Raw genomic sequence first — 14,450 nt, 5'->3', positions numbered from 1 at the left:
GTCCAGAAAACCGTGTCTGACAGCACACAAAAACTAAATTGAGCTCTTTTTCACGTCTTTTTCGCATCTTTTCTTTTGTGCTTATTTGTGCTATTGCTTGTAGTTTGTTTATTTGACCTTGTTTTATTGTAGACTGTTTACTTGACTTTAATAGTGTTTAAAATGTATATATTATATTTATGTAGATTTATTTTCATTTGCATTGTTCTTGCGTTCCATGTAAAAAGTCTGGTGAGTAAAATAAAATAAATGACTTGCCAATGGTGAGTTTCAGTGTGTCCGTAGAGGGTTAAACCACCTATCAGCATCCTTGCAACACTTAGCAATGCTATTATCTATCTCTTTGTCTTTCTCACTGAGCTGTATGTAACCTCCAAACTTCAGCTTTCAGGTAATACTTTGTTAAACCAACAATCAGAATTTGTCTGGATGAACTTGCTTTCACTTTCTAGTTAATAGATTGTGTTTTTCATTAGATATATTCGAGTCTTCTTTAATGAACTAATCAAGCGGTCTTGGCCAGACAGAGAATTTTAATTATGCTCTGATGAGTTTTATTATAGATGTACAACTTCGTGCTGTGCAAAACCTACATGTGTGTGGATATTTCTCTGACTAGTCACCTTGACTCGTCAGCATTCATAGCTACTCTGTTTTGCTCTTCTCCTCTTTGTTCTCTCTTTTTTAGAGCTGTTTTACTGCCTTGTTGGCACTGTTCAGTTTCCAGTAACAAATGTCAGCGTTTGCAGGGACCGTTAACAAGTTTGTCTGCTTCAGCTGCATTGTAATCTTTTGCACTTGAGGCCTGTATTATTAGGGCATATAGTATGACAGCACCTTATCAGATTGCACGTCTGTTTGCTCTCAACGGAAGCCCCTGTTGTTTGAAGTGAGTCATCCACTGTGGTCGGCAATATGACGCTTTAGAAAGTAGAACTTTTGTGTGGATTTCTCATCTGAAACATTAGCACAGAGCTTTGTTCGTTTGTACTTTATGGCAAACCGTGTTGCATGTAAATATCAAACATTAATCAAAAGGATTTTAGGGTGAATCTCATGAAACCTGTCAAGAACACATCCAGGTCATATTTTATCCTAAAATCAAGAAAGAAAGAAGTCTGCTGATCATTGTCAGGGTGAATATTGTTGTACTGCTTTAGATTCTTTTGATATAAATCAGCATAGATGCTTTTACAATGAAGTTTTACATTTTATTAATTACTTTTGAGAAATTGTCATGAAAACAAATGTCACAAAAAAGATTGAGACAGCAATGGAAAAGTTAAAGAATGTGTACAGAAGAGCACCTTTGTGTTTTCTAGGCTGTTTTATACAGATGATACACCATAGATCAGCATAGCTGTGCACTACAGGACAGCGATTGTTGTGTTTACTCATTTTAAAGTGTCCCTATTCTGGAACCCAGCTGGAATGTTTAATTTTAGTGAATCCAGGTCCTGACATTTGCACACATAATCATCTTTTCCAGCATTCATCTCAAGCCTGTGTTTGCTGGATGGTCTGTTTTAGTTTAGTCTCACAAGCCAGCCTATGGTGTATTCTGGCCAAGGACTGCCCACTTAGACAGAAAAGGACCATTTGACTGACATTTAACACAACCAGTCAGTTAGCTTTTCCCTGTACATATGTTAAATGTATATTTTATAGGTGAATTTTTATACAACAATAATTCACCAGTGTGCAACAATGTGGTAGCCATTCATTGAAAAAATAGGGAAAATACATTTTGCTCAGATTTGGTTCATAATGAAGTGCACATTGTAACTGCAGTTTAGTTTTGCATACTTTTTAAATTTGTTCTTTTGCATGCATTTTTTTGTATTTTATTTTCAGTTGGCCAAAATAGTTTTGTTCACAGTTACATTTTGTTTTCGTAGTAATATGCATTACAGTGATGTGCTGCTTGAAAAACTCTCTCTCTTTCTCTATGTGCGCGCGCGCGCGCGTGTGTGTGTGTGTATCTATTAGGGCTGTCGATTTAAAGGGATAGTTCACCCAAAAATGAAAATTTTATGTTTATCTGCTTACCCCCAGGGCATCCAAGATGTGGGTGACTTTGTTTCTTCAGTAGAACACAAATGAAGATTTTTAACTCCAACCGCTGCGGTCTGTCAGTCGTATAATGCATGTCAATGGGAACTCCATCTATAAGAGTAAAAAAAACATGGACAGACAAATCCAAATTAAACCCTGTGGCTCGTGACGACACATTGATGTCCTAAGACATGAAACGATTGGTGTGTGCGAGAAACCGAACAGTATTTATATCATTTTTTACCTCTAATACACCACTATGTCCAACTGCCTTGAGCGTCCGGTTGGTGAGGTCTAAAAACGTGCTCTGATGACGGAAGTGATCTCTCGCGTGTATATGTCAATGAGTGTGAGCGTTCACTTCTGGCATCAGAGTGCATTCAGACCTCACACACCGGATGCCGTGCATGCGCTCAAGGCAGTTGGCCATAGTGGTGTATTAGAGGTAAAAAATGATATAATACTGTTCGGTTTCTCGCACAAACCGATCGTTTCGTGTCTTAGGACATCAATGTGTCATCACGAGCCGCAGGGTTTAATTTGGATTTGTCTGTGCATGTTTTTTTTGACTCTTATAGATGGAATTCCTATTGACATGCATTATACAACTGACAGACCGCAACGGTTGGAGTTAAAAATCATCATTTGTGTCCTACTGAAGAAACAAAGTCACCTACATCTTGGATGCCCTGGGGGTAAGAAGATAAACATCAAATTTTCATTTTTGGGTGAACTATCCCTTTAACACTTTAATTTAATTTGTTATGGGAAAAAAATAACGTGTTAAAATTATTAACATATTTAATGCACCCGCCCTAGACCCACGTAAATCATCTGACATTTCTGTTGATGGTGACGAACATAATGCAGTGCAACAACTCACTGTGTGATGTAGCCAATAAATTGCAGTTATATGTCCTTAAAATTCAAGATATTGGGCCAAAAGTTTTTGCCTCATCATATGATATAGTTAAGCAATATCACACGAGCAAAGAGTGCAATATCACATGAGTGCTGTTTTTGTTCCGACTAGCACAAGTGCAAATGTGAAATTGATTTTATACAACAGTTCAATAAATAATACCTTCATATTTTTGTTATATTTTAGACACAATATTGTGTTTTTATCAACAAAAATATTACATATAAAGCCACAGCAGAACGATTGTACATCTCTGAGCAACACAGCGGTGTTTCCGAATGAATTCGCGTTTTGAACGAATCAATCGTGTGAACCAATGATTCAATGGTCCATTCATAAAGGGAGCCAATTTACTTCATTCTTGAATGATTCTGCCGTTTGAACGAATCGAATGAATGAATGACACAATGGGCCTTACTTTAACAATCGAAGTGCACGGTCTAAAGCGCACGGTGTGTCCGAATCCACTTTTGCTATTTTAAGGACGGGAAAAATGGTCATGTGCCCGACGCATGGTCTAAAAGTGTTGTACTTATTCTCTTAATGAGTCATGGGTGTGTTTTGGGCGTAACGTGCAATAAACCAATCAGAGTCTCGTCTCCCATTCCCTTTAAAAGCCAGTTGCGCTCGCACCATGGCGGATTCGCTATTTACATGGAGGAATTTGCAAGCCTCACTTCTCTAGTGAGGAAACGGATCTGCTCGTGCACAAGGTTAAAGCGCGTTAGCAGACCATCTACGGGAAAAGCCGGATTCCACCAAAGCATTTTTATCTTTATGCACACAATAACAATATTTTACATTGTAATCCTTTTATTTTTAATATTTGGCATGTTTGTGTGCTGCTGCGCATCTCTGTGTGCTATTACTAATGCGCTCTTTAAATAACAAAACAAACATTACGCCATTGACTTTAGACCAGGTTTCAGTTGGTCAATGGCACAGTCTATTTCAGTTGCCTTAAAATAGTAATTGCACTGGGTGTATGATAGGGCCCAATGACTTACTCATTTAGACATTTACCACCACCTACTGGCAGTTTTAGTTTCTTATGTAGAGTGTTATTTCATTAAAAAAATTATTTCATATTACATATTAATAATAATAATAAAAAAATTAAAGGTATAGTTCACCCAAAAATGAAAATTTTGTCATCATTTACTCACCCTCATGGCCGTTGTACCCTAAAAGTTTACATGTAATAATTCTATGCTATCGTTTTGTAATGTCTATTTGATGCTTTTCTTATTTAACACCATAATGACTTTAAATAATCTTTAGGGGGTAATTTCTCAGCCAAATTTGATGTGCGATTAATTTGAGAATAATTAGATTAATTAAGCGCAACATCTCGTAATTAAATAGATTAAATTTTTTAATCACTTAAATGCCCTAATATTTATATATCCCTGCACTTATGAGTTTTGCCCCTTCTATGTCTCTTCTGAAGGAGTGTTATCTGTTGTCCACACAGAGTGCAGACAAGATATTCAGTAATAGAATCGAACAGCAATCTGTTTGTTCGGTTGGTCTCCGGCTCCCATGGAACGTGGAGAGCTGCTGGCTGAGTCTGACCCTGGGCTCTGATCCAGCGTCACAGAGAGCTTAAACTGAGGAGAAACTGGCTGGTCAAGGGCCTGATGCTTACACTTATGAATAAATAATGAGTCAGTGGTCCACTGCAACTTATTTATAACAGCCCTCTATTATTTATTCAGAACGTTTGCCAAATATGGTATAGGCAAGCCTCCTGTGTAAACATCCTTGTTTGGTTTCCCATCAAGGCATGTAAAGACATAGGACGTGAGAGAGCGCAAAATGCTATGATGCACCAAAATGAAATATTATTATTTATTTTTTTTACAGAAACTGAAATTCAAGTTTTTATTTACCCCAAAACCAAAAATAAATTCATGAATTTTAGAAATTCGAGTTATGTTCTTGGTTTTTCAACCGAACAAATTTTACATATTGATACTCATTGCATCATTATTGGTCCACATTGCTGACATGTTTACCTATTATTATCTAGGTTGTGTGCATCAATTAAATGCTAAAACAGTCAAAACGCATCATCAGAGAAGTGCTAATTATATGTCACTGTTTCGATCAATGATTTCGACGTTCCAAATAGTTTTATTTTTTGCTGTTTCAGCCAATTTATTATCAGATTTTTCTGTAAGGAAAGCACTGAATGTTCCTCTCTGTCATTAAAATATTTCTGTGTCCAGTTTTCTTTAAATTTGCATTATTTAGTCAATTTTAGAGGTTGTGAACACTGTTCTATACAACAGACTAAACCAATTTTGATATATATTATTTGCCATAGTATTGGTTATCTGTCACATCGAATATGGTGCTGCTGGCCTGTGCAAAAATAAATAAAGAAATAAAAAATTGCCACCAAAATGTTTAAAATGTCCATAATATATATCTAAGTTATTCTCATATTTTCTCTATGATATAGGGCTCCAGCAAAGTCAAAAAAGCTCACCTCTTTATGATTTGCTGGTGCCTTGTTACTCCCTGAATTTGTAATATGTAATGTTATAAATTTATACAAATAGGTACGGTGAATTAGGGATTTGAATCCAATATAATAGTGGCTGACAAATTGCAAGTTTCTGGTCTGTGAATCTCTAGTGCATTTCATAAGAGTTCCAGTGAAATATTAGCATGATTAAATGCATAGAACAAGCATTAGTTGTGTCTTGTTTTTAGTTTATTGCCCTCTTGTACTCTCTGGTGCTGTCTTGTTCGCAAACCGTTGTGTCAGCAAGGTGAGTTCATCTTCTGTGTAATGGCTCTCTTCCTGAGCACAGCCCTACCAATGTTGTTTACCATAATTGATCTGTTTAACAGAGATACATTAGCTGGAAGAGGTAGGACGTATGTGACCGAACAGAACAGAGTTAACATATCAGACACCAACTAAGCTTCACATACTGTTAGCTGCTAGTGTGTGCTTGTAGGGCTCTCTGGTTTTATAAATATGTTTTCGCAATTGCAAGTTACTTGAGAGGAAATTAGTACATCGCTGCAGGAAACCGCTGATTCAATACGGATGAGAAACCCATTTCCTGTTTATAGTGTCAACTATTTTAGAATTCCTTCTCTGGCGTGAAGAAGTGTGTTAGATGTCCTGAGGTAACAACATACAGTGTCCATATGTTGTTTTGCAGTGTTTTAATTTGGCAGATAATTAGCTTTCTAATTTGAGGTTATTGCTATAGCGAGAGCCTATTTTTACTCACCAGTATTGTATTTTACATAATACAGGCTGTAAAGTATCTGCAGGTTTTATTTGGGATTGTTTGAAAGATATTATGATCTAACAGAGAATATAAAGAGCTCTTGTTAGTGTAAACGCACAACAACACAACTGTTTCTTCACCCATTATGAAGTCCTGGAATCTGCAACCTGATATGGAATAGTACTCGCATTTGTTTCTAAATGGACATAGAAAGCATGCAGTGCAACATGGTGCTGGTGAAATGAATGACTGTTTGACTGTAGACAGTCGCTGTGGTCCTGCTGGAGAAGGGGTTTATGGGAGCATTTAGAGTACAGTACTCCAGAGGGCTGAAACAGCATTTACTGACAAGACTTAAGTCTCTGATTAGGGACTTTCTATAATCCTTTTAGTTAAGTCAGTGGACAAGACCCTCGGTAATATGACGCACAGACCTCTGGGAACACAGATTCCCGTTAGTGCACTCTGTTGGTTTACTTGCATTGTTTTTTGTCATCTAGGGGTAGTTGAGAAGTAACATGGATATGAACTTTTTTTTTTTCTTTCAATTTATATGATTGTGTAAGATGCATATATTTAGGTGCTGTGACTTTTTGCAGTTCGTTTAAATAGTCCTACAGTACATTATGTAGTAGGGCTGCGATGCTTCTCGATTCGTGGACTGATTCTGAGATTTTTTGAATGCATTGCGATTTTCTCTCGAATCGATTGTGAGCTTAGTTTTTAACTAAGCTCATGCTAGGCTAGTTTTTAACTGCACACTGCTCACGAAGAAGAGCGCTCGTGCGTTCACCTGAGTCTGAGGCCCAGTCCACACAAACACAGGTATTTTTAAAACCGCAGCTTTTTCTATGCGGTTTGGCCGTTCGTCCACACGCAAACGCAGTATCCAGCCACTGAAATTGAACTTTTTTGAAAACTCCTGCCAGTGTGAAGATTTTCAAAAACTCTGGTTGCAGTGTTGTCATGTAGGCGGTGAAACCAGAGATTTTGGCTAGTGACGTCAGAACCAGAATCGGTAATAAAAAAATTTCCAGGCTTCTGATTGGCCAACATGGCTTTATGGTTAGGGTTATATCGCCACCTGTTGGTTTGGCATGTTCTTGACAGCGCTTCATAGTGTGTTTTTGCGTTTTCATGTGGACAAGATTTTATTTTATTTAAACGGAGGAGGAAAAACGCAGTTTATAAAAATACCTGTGTACGTATGGACTAGGCCTGCGAATGTACTTGCACCTCAGAATGCTTTTATGACGCAAGATTAATGCAAACACCCTTGTAATTTGCTTCAACCTTTTCAAACTTTATGAATGATTATTTATAGAAAGTTTAAGTGGTGTGTGTAAGGAATTGGACGCACGGCTGTTTCTAAAGCACGCAGTGCCATCTGCTGGTAAAAAACTAAGCTCAGAATCGATTCAAGAGAGAATCGCAATGCTTTCGGAAAAATATCAGAATCAATCCAGAATCATTTCTCGATTCACAATGCATCGATTTTTTTTTTTTTTTTTTTTTAGCCCTAGTATGTAGTCTCTCAATTGTAATCCAACTCTGTATTTTTTTCTTTTTTGAAACACAAAAGGGGAGTCATGGTCAGAAAGTTGGAGCTATTTTCCGTTCAAATGTAATGTAATATAATATAATATAATATAATATAATATAATATAATATAATATAATATAATTTGAGTCTGTTCCGCACACAGACGGGACGGGATATGACTTAAAAGCATATGGATTGCTTTTATGGTGATTTTTTTTTTTTTTTTTTCCCCCTTGGTGGGAAAAATCACCAGCCAGTTTCATCGTATTGAATTCTGCCTAAAATGTCATCTAAAAAGAAAAAAAATACTGTTGTTGCAATTACATGAGGGTGAGTGAATTCTGACAGAATGTTAACCTTTGAGTGAAATATCCCTTTAATTATGAAATGCATTTTTATAGAATAATTATATTCTGGATTTAGCACATTTGACAGGTACTCTGAGGTGTTCAGAGATGTATGTACCTTAACTAAGCCTGCAGATTCGGCAGAGCAGGGGTGGAGTGTTACTGCCAGCATGAGAGCGGATCGGCTGTCATCCAGCTGGAGTTTCTTGTCAATGAAGTGAGTTCTGCCCTGTCCATCTGTATGGCCATTTCCTCTCTCTTACTTTCTCTCTTGGTTTTATCCCTCTTCCTGACATTGCCTATAGCTTTTGGTTGAATATTTAGTCTTTTAAAATAAATAATATGTTCAGTATGTAGTGCATAAAAAATTTAGAGCTGTCTTTTTTTGTGTGTGCGTTTGGTCCATAGGGGGCACTGGTTAGCGCTTTGGCAGATGACAGTATTCATTTGTGGAATCTGAGGCAAAAACTTCCAGCCATTCTCCATTCTCTTAAATTTAATCGGGAGAGGTAAGCATTCTGCATACAAATAAACCATGCACCACTACAATAAATAAATATGCTGCATGTTTTAGAGTGAAGTTTGGCAATGCGTTCTTCATTTAAAAGTGAGCAGTTCATTATACACCGGTGTTTGCAGCGTCTCAGAGCGGCTCGGTTCTCAATAAATGCTGCTCCTCACAAACTTCATCTCTGCATCTGCTCTGCATTTGGTCGCTTTAATGTGCATTTGGGAACGCAACATATGCCAGTTATCTTGCCAAACTTGTATTGAGAATCAAGAAGAAAAGCTGCTGTGTTTTTTTTCCATCAAAATGAATATTTGATGGTTTAACATTTGAAAATGAAGGAATTAAGACTAAATATTAATATGCTTACTAATTTTTATACTATATATTAGTATAAACACTATGGCTATTATTATTTTATAGCCATATTCATATGTAATCACAGATTGTGACCAAAATTTTCAGCCCTAACAACAAGCACAACAAACTAGGGATGGGCATTTTTGGCAATTTTTCATTCCGATCATCGATAGGTTTAAAAAAGGAGTAATTGAGTACTCGGGGGGCGAGGCGTGTGCGGGGGGCGGGGCATGGCCGTCATGGAAATAATGAAAATATCTGAAGACTGTTATGAAAATGAATGTTAAAAATAAAAATATGACATGAAAACTTGTCTATGAAAACATGAACACGTGATTAGAACACTGTTAGATTATGATTATGATGCAGCAATGTTATTAATAAAGAAGCATCTAAAAGGAATAGCTGCCTGAGGTGAAGAGTGACTTTATGCCAATAAACTGAAGCCCGTTCTATGACACATCCTATGATATTAATCAGATAACTTAGATACATAACATAGACGTAACATTATAACTGGTATCTGCAAAAAAACAAGCAAATGCCAGTGAACTTTAAGTTACGCGCTATAGCGAGAAAGAGAGAGAGAGAGCTCCCGCCGTGATGCGCTTTCATGACAGCGCAATGAAACATGGGCAATGACAGAATTTACTATAGATTTCTATAAATTTCTCATTATAATGCTCTGTTTATGGCAGATTTGTGCTATATTTTCATCTACATTATTAAGTGATTCCATAAATCGCCTGCGCGTTTTCGAACCCACGCGAATTATACGAATTATGCCATTGAACAAATATGACGAAAAAAGCACTGCTGCATTATTATAACATCAGTATTTTTATTTGTTTAATTATTTATTTTTAAAAGAAACATCTAAAAGCAATATGACCGTCTCAAATAACTCAGATATTGGGCATTGCATTTGGGCATGAAACTAAACACTGATATGCAGCGCATTAAGCATGTTAAATGTTGATATCTGAACGCATACTATATTAGATTAATCAAATATAGCTATTACAAACTTTCATCTGCAAAAAGTTCACGAATGCAAACGTGAGCTTGACCGAAATTGTAAATCCGATTGTGCTTTAAAAACGCAGCCAACGAAACAAAAGCACAACAAATTCACAATCTATTAGGCTACATTACTGTCACTATTGTAATTTTTTTATTTATTCTAATATTTCAGCAATATTTTGGATTCAATTTGCACTTTCTGAACAACCAAAATGTTATTTTACCATATGAAAATCACTGATTATTGCTTAAGCACAAGATAAAAGCTTGGCGCTGCACAGCTTTGAACTGTATTTTCATCTGTCTTGTCAAAGTGAAGCCAGACATCACTACGTGACTTCGAGGCCACTCTCTCTCACGTCTTTTGACGCATGCTGTGGCAAGCTAAACAATCAGAGCTCAGGGCGCTGCCCAAAGTGCTGCTATAACCAATCAGGAGGGGAAAAAAAACAAAAAACATTTTGATCATCGTTTACGTGATCAGTTGTCGCTGTCACGGTCGAGTACTCGAGTACTCAATCGCTGTTGCGCATCCCTACAACAAATCTGGATTTTTAAAAAAAAAATCACTCTCAATTTTTATCTGAAAGTTATCTGGAGTTATGGATGACGAGGAAAAGGGCAAATAAAAATAATAGTAGTAGTGGAAATAGTTTTAAGACTAAATTAATACTAAAAATAGTAATAATAGTATTATTAAATTATTTATAACGTTGCCTCTGATCCCCCCGTGGCCACAGCATAAGTTAGTACCCAGCTCATGTCATATAGCAACATGCTATCTCTAAACACCTTATCAGCTGCATAGCAACGCCCCAGCAACCACCCAAAATACTCTAGCATTGTGGCAGCAAGATTTGCACAGGCAAACACCACTCACATTTTATTCAGCAAATGCAAAAGTTGACCTTTACCTGGACAAAGTGCCCATTTGAGTTTCTCCATTTTCTCTTAATCAGCAGACCAACTCAGAATATAGGGTTGAAATGAATGTTTTTTCAGAGACAAGAGGGCAGGACAGTGTTCTCAAGTGTCCTTAAATTCATATATATACTTGATTGCTGTCCCTTTCATAAGACAAACAATGGCAGTAATGCACAGTCGTCCACAGTAATGCCAGTTGATTTATCAACCGTGACTCATTCAGATTTCACTCTGCTATTGCCATTTCATCCTTAATGCATCACGACGCACAAATCAGTCAAATGTTCACCATCGTATGAGATAATCACAGTGAATATTTCACTTTGATTAAGGTCAGTTCTCTCTTTGTCTTTTGGCAGGATCACGTTTTGCCATTTGCCGTTTCAGAGTAAATGGCTCTACGTGGGCACGGAAAGAGGGAACATTCACATTGTCAATGTGGAGTCCTTCACCCTCTCAGGCTATGTCATCATGTGGAACAAAGCCATTGAACTGTAAGGGCTCCATGTATATGCACCATGAACTCCAGTGATTCTCTTGTGTTTTTTTTTTTTTCTTCAGATCTGAGAGATTCTAATTAAAGTATAATATTTACACAAGGTCATCACGCATGATCTCTGCATACCGCCTTTCTATTTGTTAAACATTTTCTTCTCTTCAACAGTTCCTCAAAGACTCACCCTGGACCTGTAGTTCATATCAGCGATAACCCCATGGACGAAGGGAAAGTACGAAGATTAAATATATTTATTTATTTATAAATATATTTCCTGATTAAGATCAGATTTCTTGAGCTTTTGGTTTGTACCATTTCAGAAAAGTTATGTTTCTTTTTTGCAGCTTTTAATTGGTTTTGAGTGTGGCATAGTTGTGCTGTGGGACTTGAAATCGAAGAAGGCTGACTACCGTTACAACTATGACGAGGTGAGACATTGTTATTGTTGATAACAGTTGCTTCTCTGCATTCTGATTGAATCTCAGATTTTAAGGTCTAGGTCTCAAAAGACAAACTTGGTGCATTTTTTAAAACACAGTTACTTCAGTAACATCCCTGAAAGGACGGAAGGAAGGTCTTCAGTATGGATAGGACCAGTGTTGGGGAAAGTTACTTTTAAAAGTAATGCATTACAATATTGCGTTACTCCCTCAAAAAGTAACTAATTGCATTACTTAGTTACTTTTTATGAAAAGTAATGCGTTACATTACTTTTGCGTTACTTTTTCTCACCTGGGCAATGCTTGCTTATGTTTTTTAGTAAAATACAGGAGAAGGAAGTTATATACACTTATTTCTAAATCTAATCTGACATAATTTTTGCTTATTAGTATGGCTGAATTAGATCATTGAAGGTCAGCAGCAAAGTCATTGGTTAATAAAGTGAGATTAAATACATAAAGTATGATTGTGTAATTTAATATTGTTAATTATTATAGGATTGCGTAAAATTCTGAGATTACATTTCACTATTTTTATTCATTTTGAAGAATACTGAATGTTTTCGTGTAAATGCATGTTCACATTTAGTCTAGAACTACAATAACCATCATGTTCAAACAGCACACAACTCCTTTGCACTTACTCATGATTTCTCTCAACATGGGGACAGGAGAGCTGCCAGTCAATAAATGTGAAAAAGTAACTTATGTGAAAAAGTAACAAAAGATATTTTGTTGTAAATTGAAAAAGTAATGCATTACTTTACTAGTTACTTGAAAAAGTAATCTGATTACATAACTCAAGTTACTTGTAATGCGTTACCCTCAACACTGGGTAGGACATACTCCAAACTCTCGACAGGGCTCCAGACTGCGACCTTTTTTCTTGCCGGTGCGACAAAATTTTGTTAGGTCACACTGGTGCTACCACCATGTTGCCCAACTGATAAGAGCTGCTATTTCTGTTGCATATGAAAAACATCAAACGACAAACGAAACAAAAGAAAAACAACACCGTGCTTCTTATATGTGCTGCGCAGCACAATGTAAGACACAGAGCGCGAGCTCAGAACAGGTTTACTCGTGGGCGATCTTGATCATGTGACACCGTTACTACCTTTTTTGTCAAATCATCATAAATAATTAATGTGGTTTAGATAATGTAATATTTTGAGTGTCTGTGGATTAAATCAATCTCCTTCAGTGTCCTTCAACTCAAATTTTTTATTTTACTGAACTCAAAATTTTAAGGCAACCACATAACTTACTTTAAGTTAAACCAACAATAAGTTTTTACAGTGTACACAGAGCTGGGAGATCCAGTGAGAAAGCATTTGAATTCGCAGGTGCTGGTGCCACCATCTGTAGAACTTAGTGGCACTGGTGCTACTGCTCTCAAATGCTAGTCTGGAGCCCTGGTACTCAAATGTGACAGCAGTGATTGATCATGAAAACAATAATAATTGCATGTTATTCACTTTCACACAAGAACCTTTACTTCAGTGACAACTGTACATATTTTTGCTTTTAGGATTAGCTGTGATGTTATTGTTGGCGGTAATTTGTCATTCAGATCATAAAATTACATAAATGCTATATATGGTGAAATATATGCCAAAGTGGAGTGCAGAGTACTCAAATGAACAACTCTAGTCTACAGGAAGTAAATTATTCCAGAAGAACAGAACAGAACTAAGATTTTATTTTTGTTATGGTTATTAATGTTGACTCATATTTGCTGTCACTACACATGAACCGTAGTTTGCCTGACCTGGTTTCTCTTGTGGTTGATTACTCATCCTTTGTTTGGCCTGTAGGCGATCCACTCTGTGGCTTGGCATCACGAGGGGAAACAGTTTGTGTGCAGTCACTCAGATGGCACACTTACCACATGGAATGTACGCGCTCCAGCCAAGCCTGCCCAGATCATTACACCGCATGGTAAGCTTCTGCCCAAATAAACTCCATTCCAAGTTCCTTAGGTTGAACGCTTTAGGGAGCACAGAATAAATATCAAAGTAGCGTAGAGGTGAAGTGTGTCATTTGTCATTTCTAATTAACTGGAAATGTTTCCGAACAGGTTTCTCAAACACATTGATGTCACTTTGTTTATACTCTTCAGGAAATAAGCCTACAAATGGTTTACTTAAAGCTTTTACTGCATATTACATAGGAAGGAGAATGTATTTTAACATCCCCAAAAAATTACAAACTTCAGTTTTAATAATATAGTCTTTTCACTTAATATATACATATCATTAAAGGGTTAGTTCACCCAAAAATTTAAATTCTGTCATTAATTACTCACACTTATGTCGTTACACACCTGTAAGACCTTCGTTCATCTTCCAAACACAAATTAAGATATTTTTGATGAAATCCAATGGTTCAGTGAGGACAGCAAGTTAATTAACACATTCAAACGCCCAGAAAGGTACATATAAAGTTATATTTAAGACAGTTCATGTGACTACAGTGGCTCAACCTTAATGTTATGAAGCGTCGAGAATACTTTTTGTGCGCCAAAAACAAAAAACAAAATAACAACTTTATTCAACAATATCTAGTGATGGGCGATT

The 14,450-nt window shown here is 36.7% G+C and overlaps 1 protein-coding gene across 5 annotated transcripts in view; it reads left to right on the top strand.

Moving 5' to 3' along the window:
• The window catches only part of stxbp5b (syntaxin binding protein 5b (tomosyn)), a 60,593-nt gene that overhangs the window by 11,468 nt on the left and 34,675 nt on the right, over positions 1 to 14,450 (top strand). For all 5 annotated transcript variants that reach the window (XM_051867585.1, XM_051867588.1, XM_051867587.1 and 2 more), the window contains exons 3-8: positions 8,256 to 8,337; positions 8,529 to 8,629; positions 11,295 to 11,429; positions 11,600 to 11,663; positions 11,776 to 11,859; positions 13,689 to 13,812. In XM_051867585.1, the coding sequence (XP_051723545.1) occupies positions 8,256 to 8,337; positions 8,529 to 8,629; positions 11,295 to 11,429; positions 11,600 to 11,663; positions 11,776 to 11,859; positions 13,689 to 13,812 (590 nt within the window). The remainder of the gene's footprint in view (positions 1 to 8,255; positions 8,338 to 8,528; positions 8,630 to 11,294; positions 11,430 to 11,599; positions 11,664 to 11,775; positions 11,860 to 13,688; positions 13,813 to 14,450) is intronic.

Source organism: Ctenopharyngodon idella, chromosome 17 (assembly GCF_019924925.1).
Source record: "Ctenopharyngodon idella isolate HZGC_01 chromosome 17, HZGC01, whole genome shotgun sequence".
Taxonomy (NCBI): Eukaryota; Metazoa; Chordata; class Actinopteri; order Cypriniformes; family Xenocyprididae; genus Ctenopharyngodon; species Ctenopharyngodon idella.
Note: the sequence above shows the minus strand (reverse complement) of the source record. Positions and strands in the feature narration are given on the sequence as shown.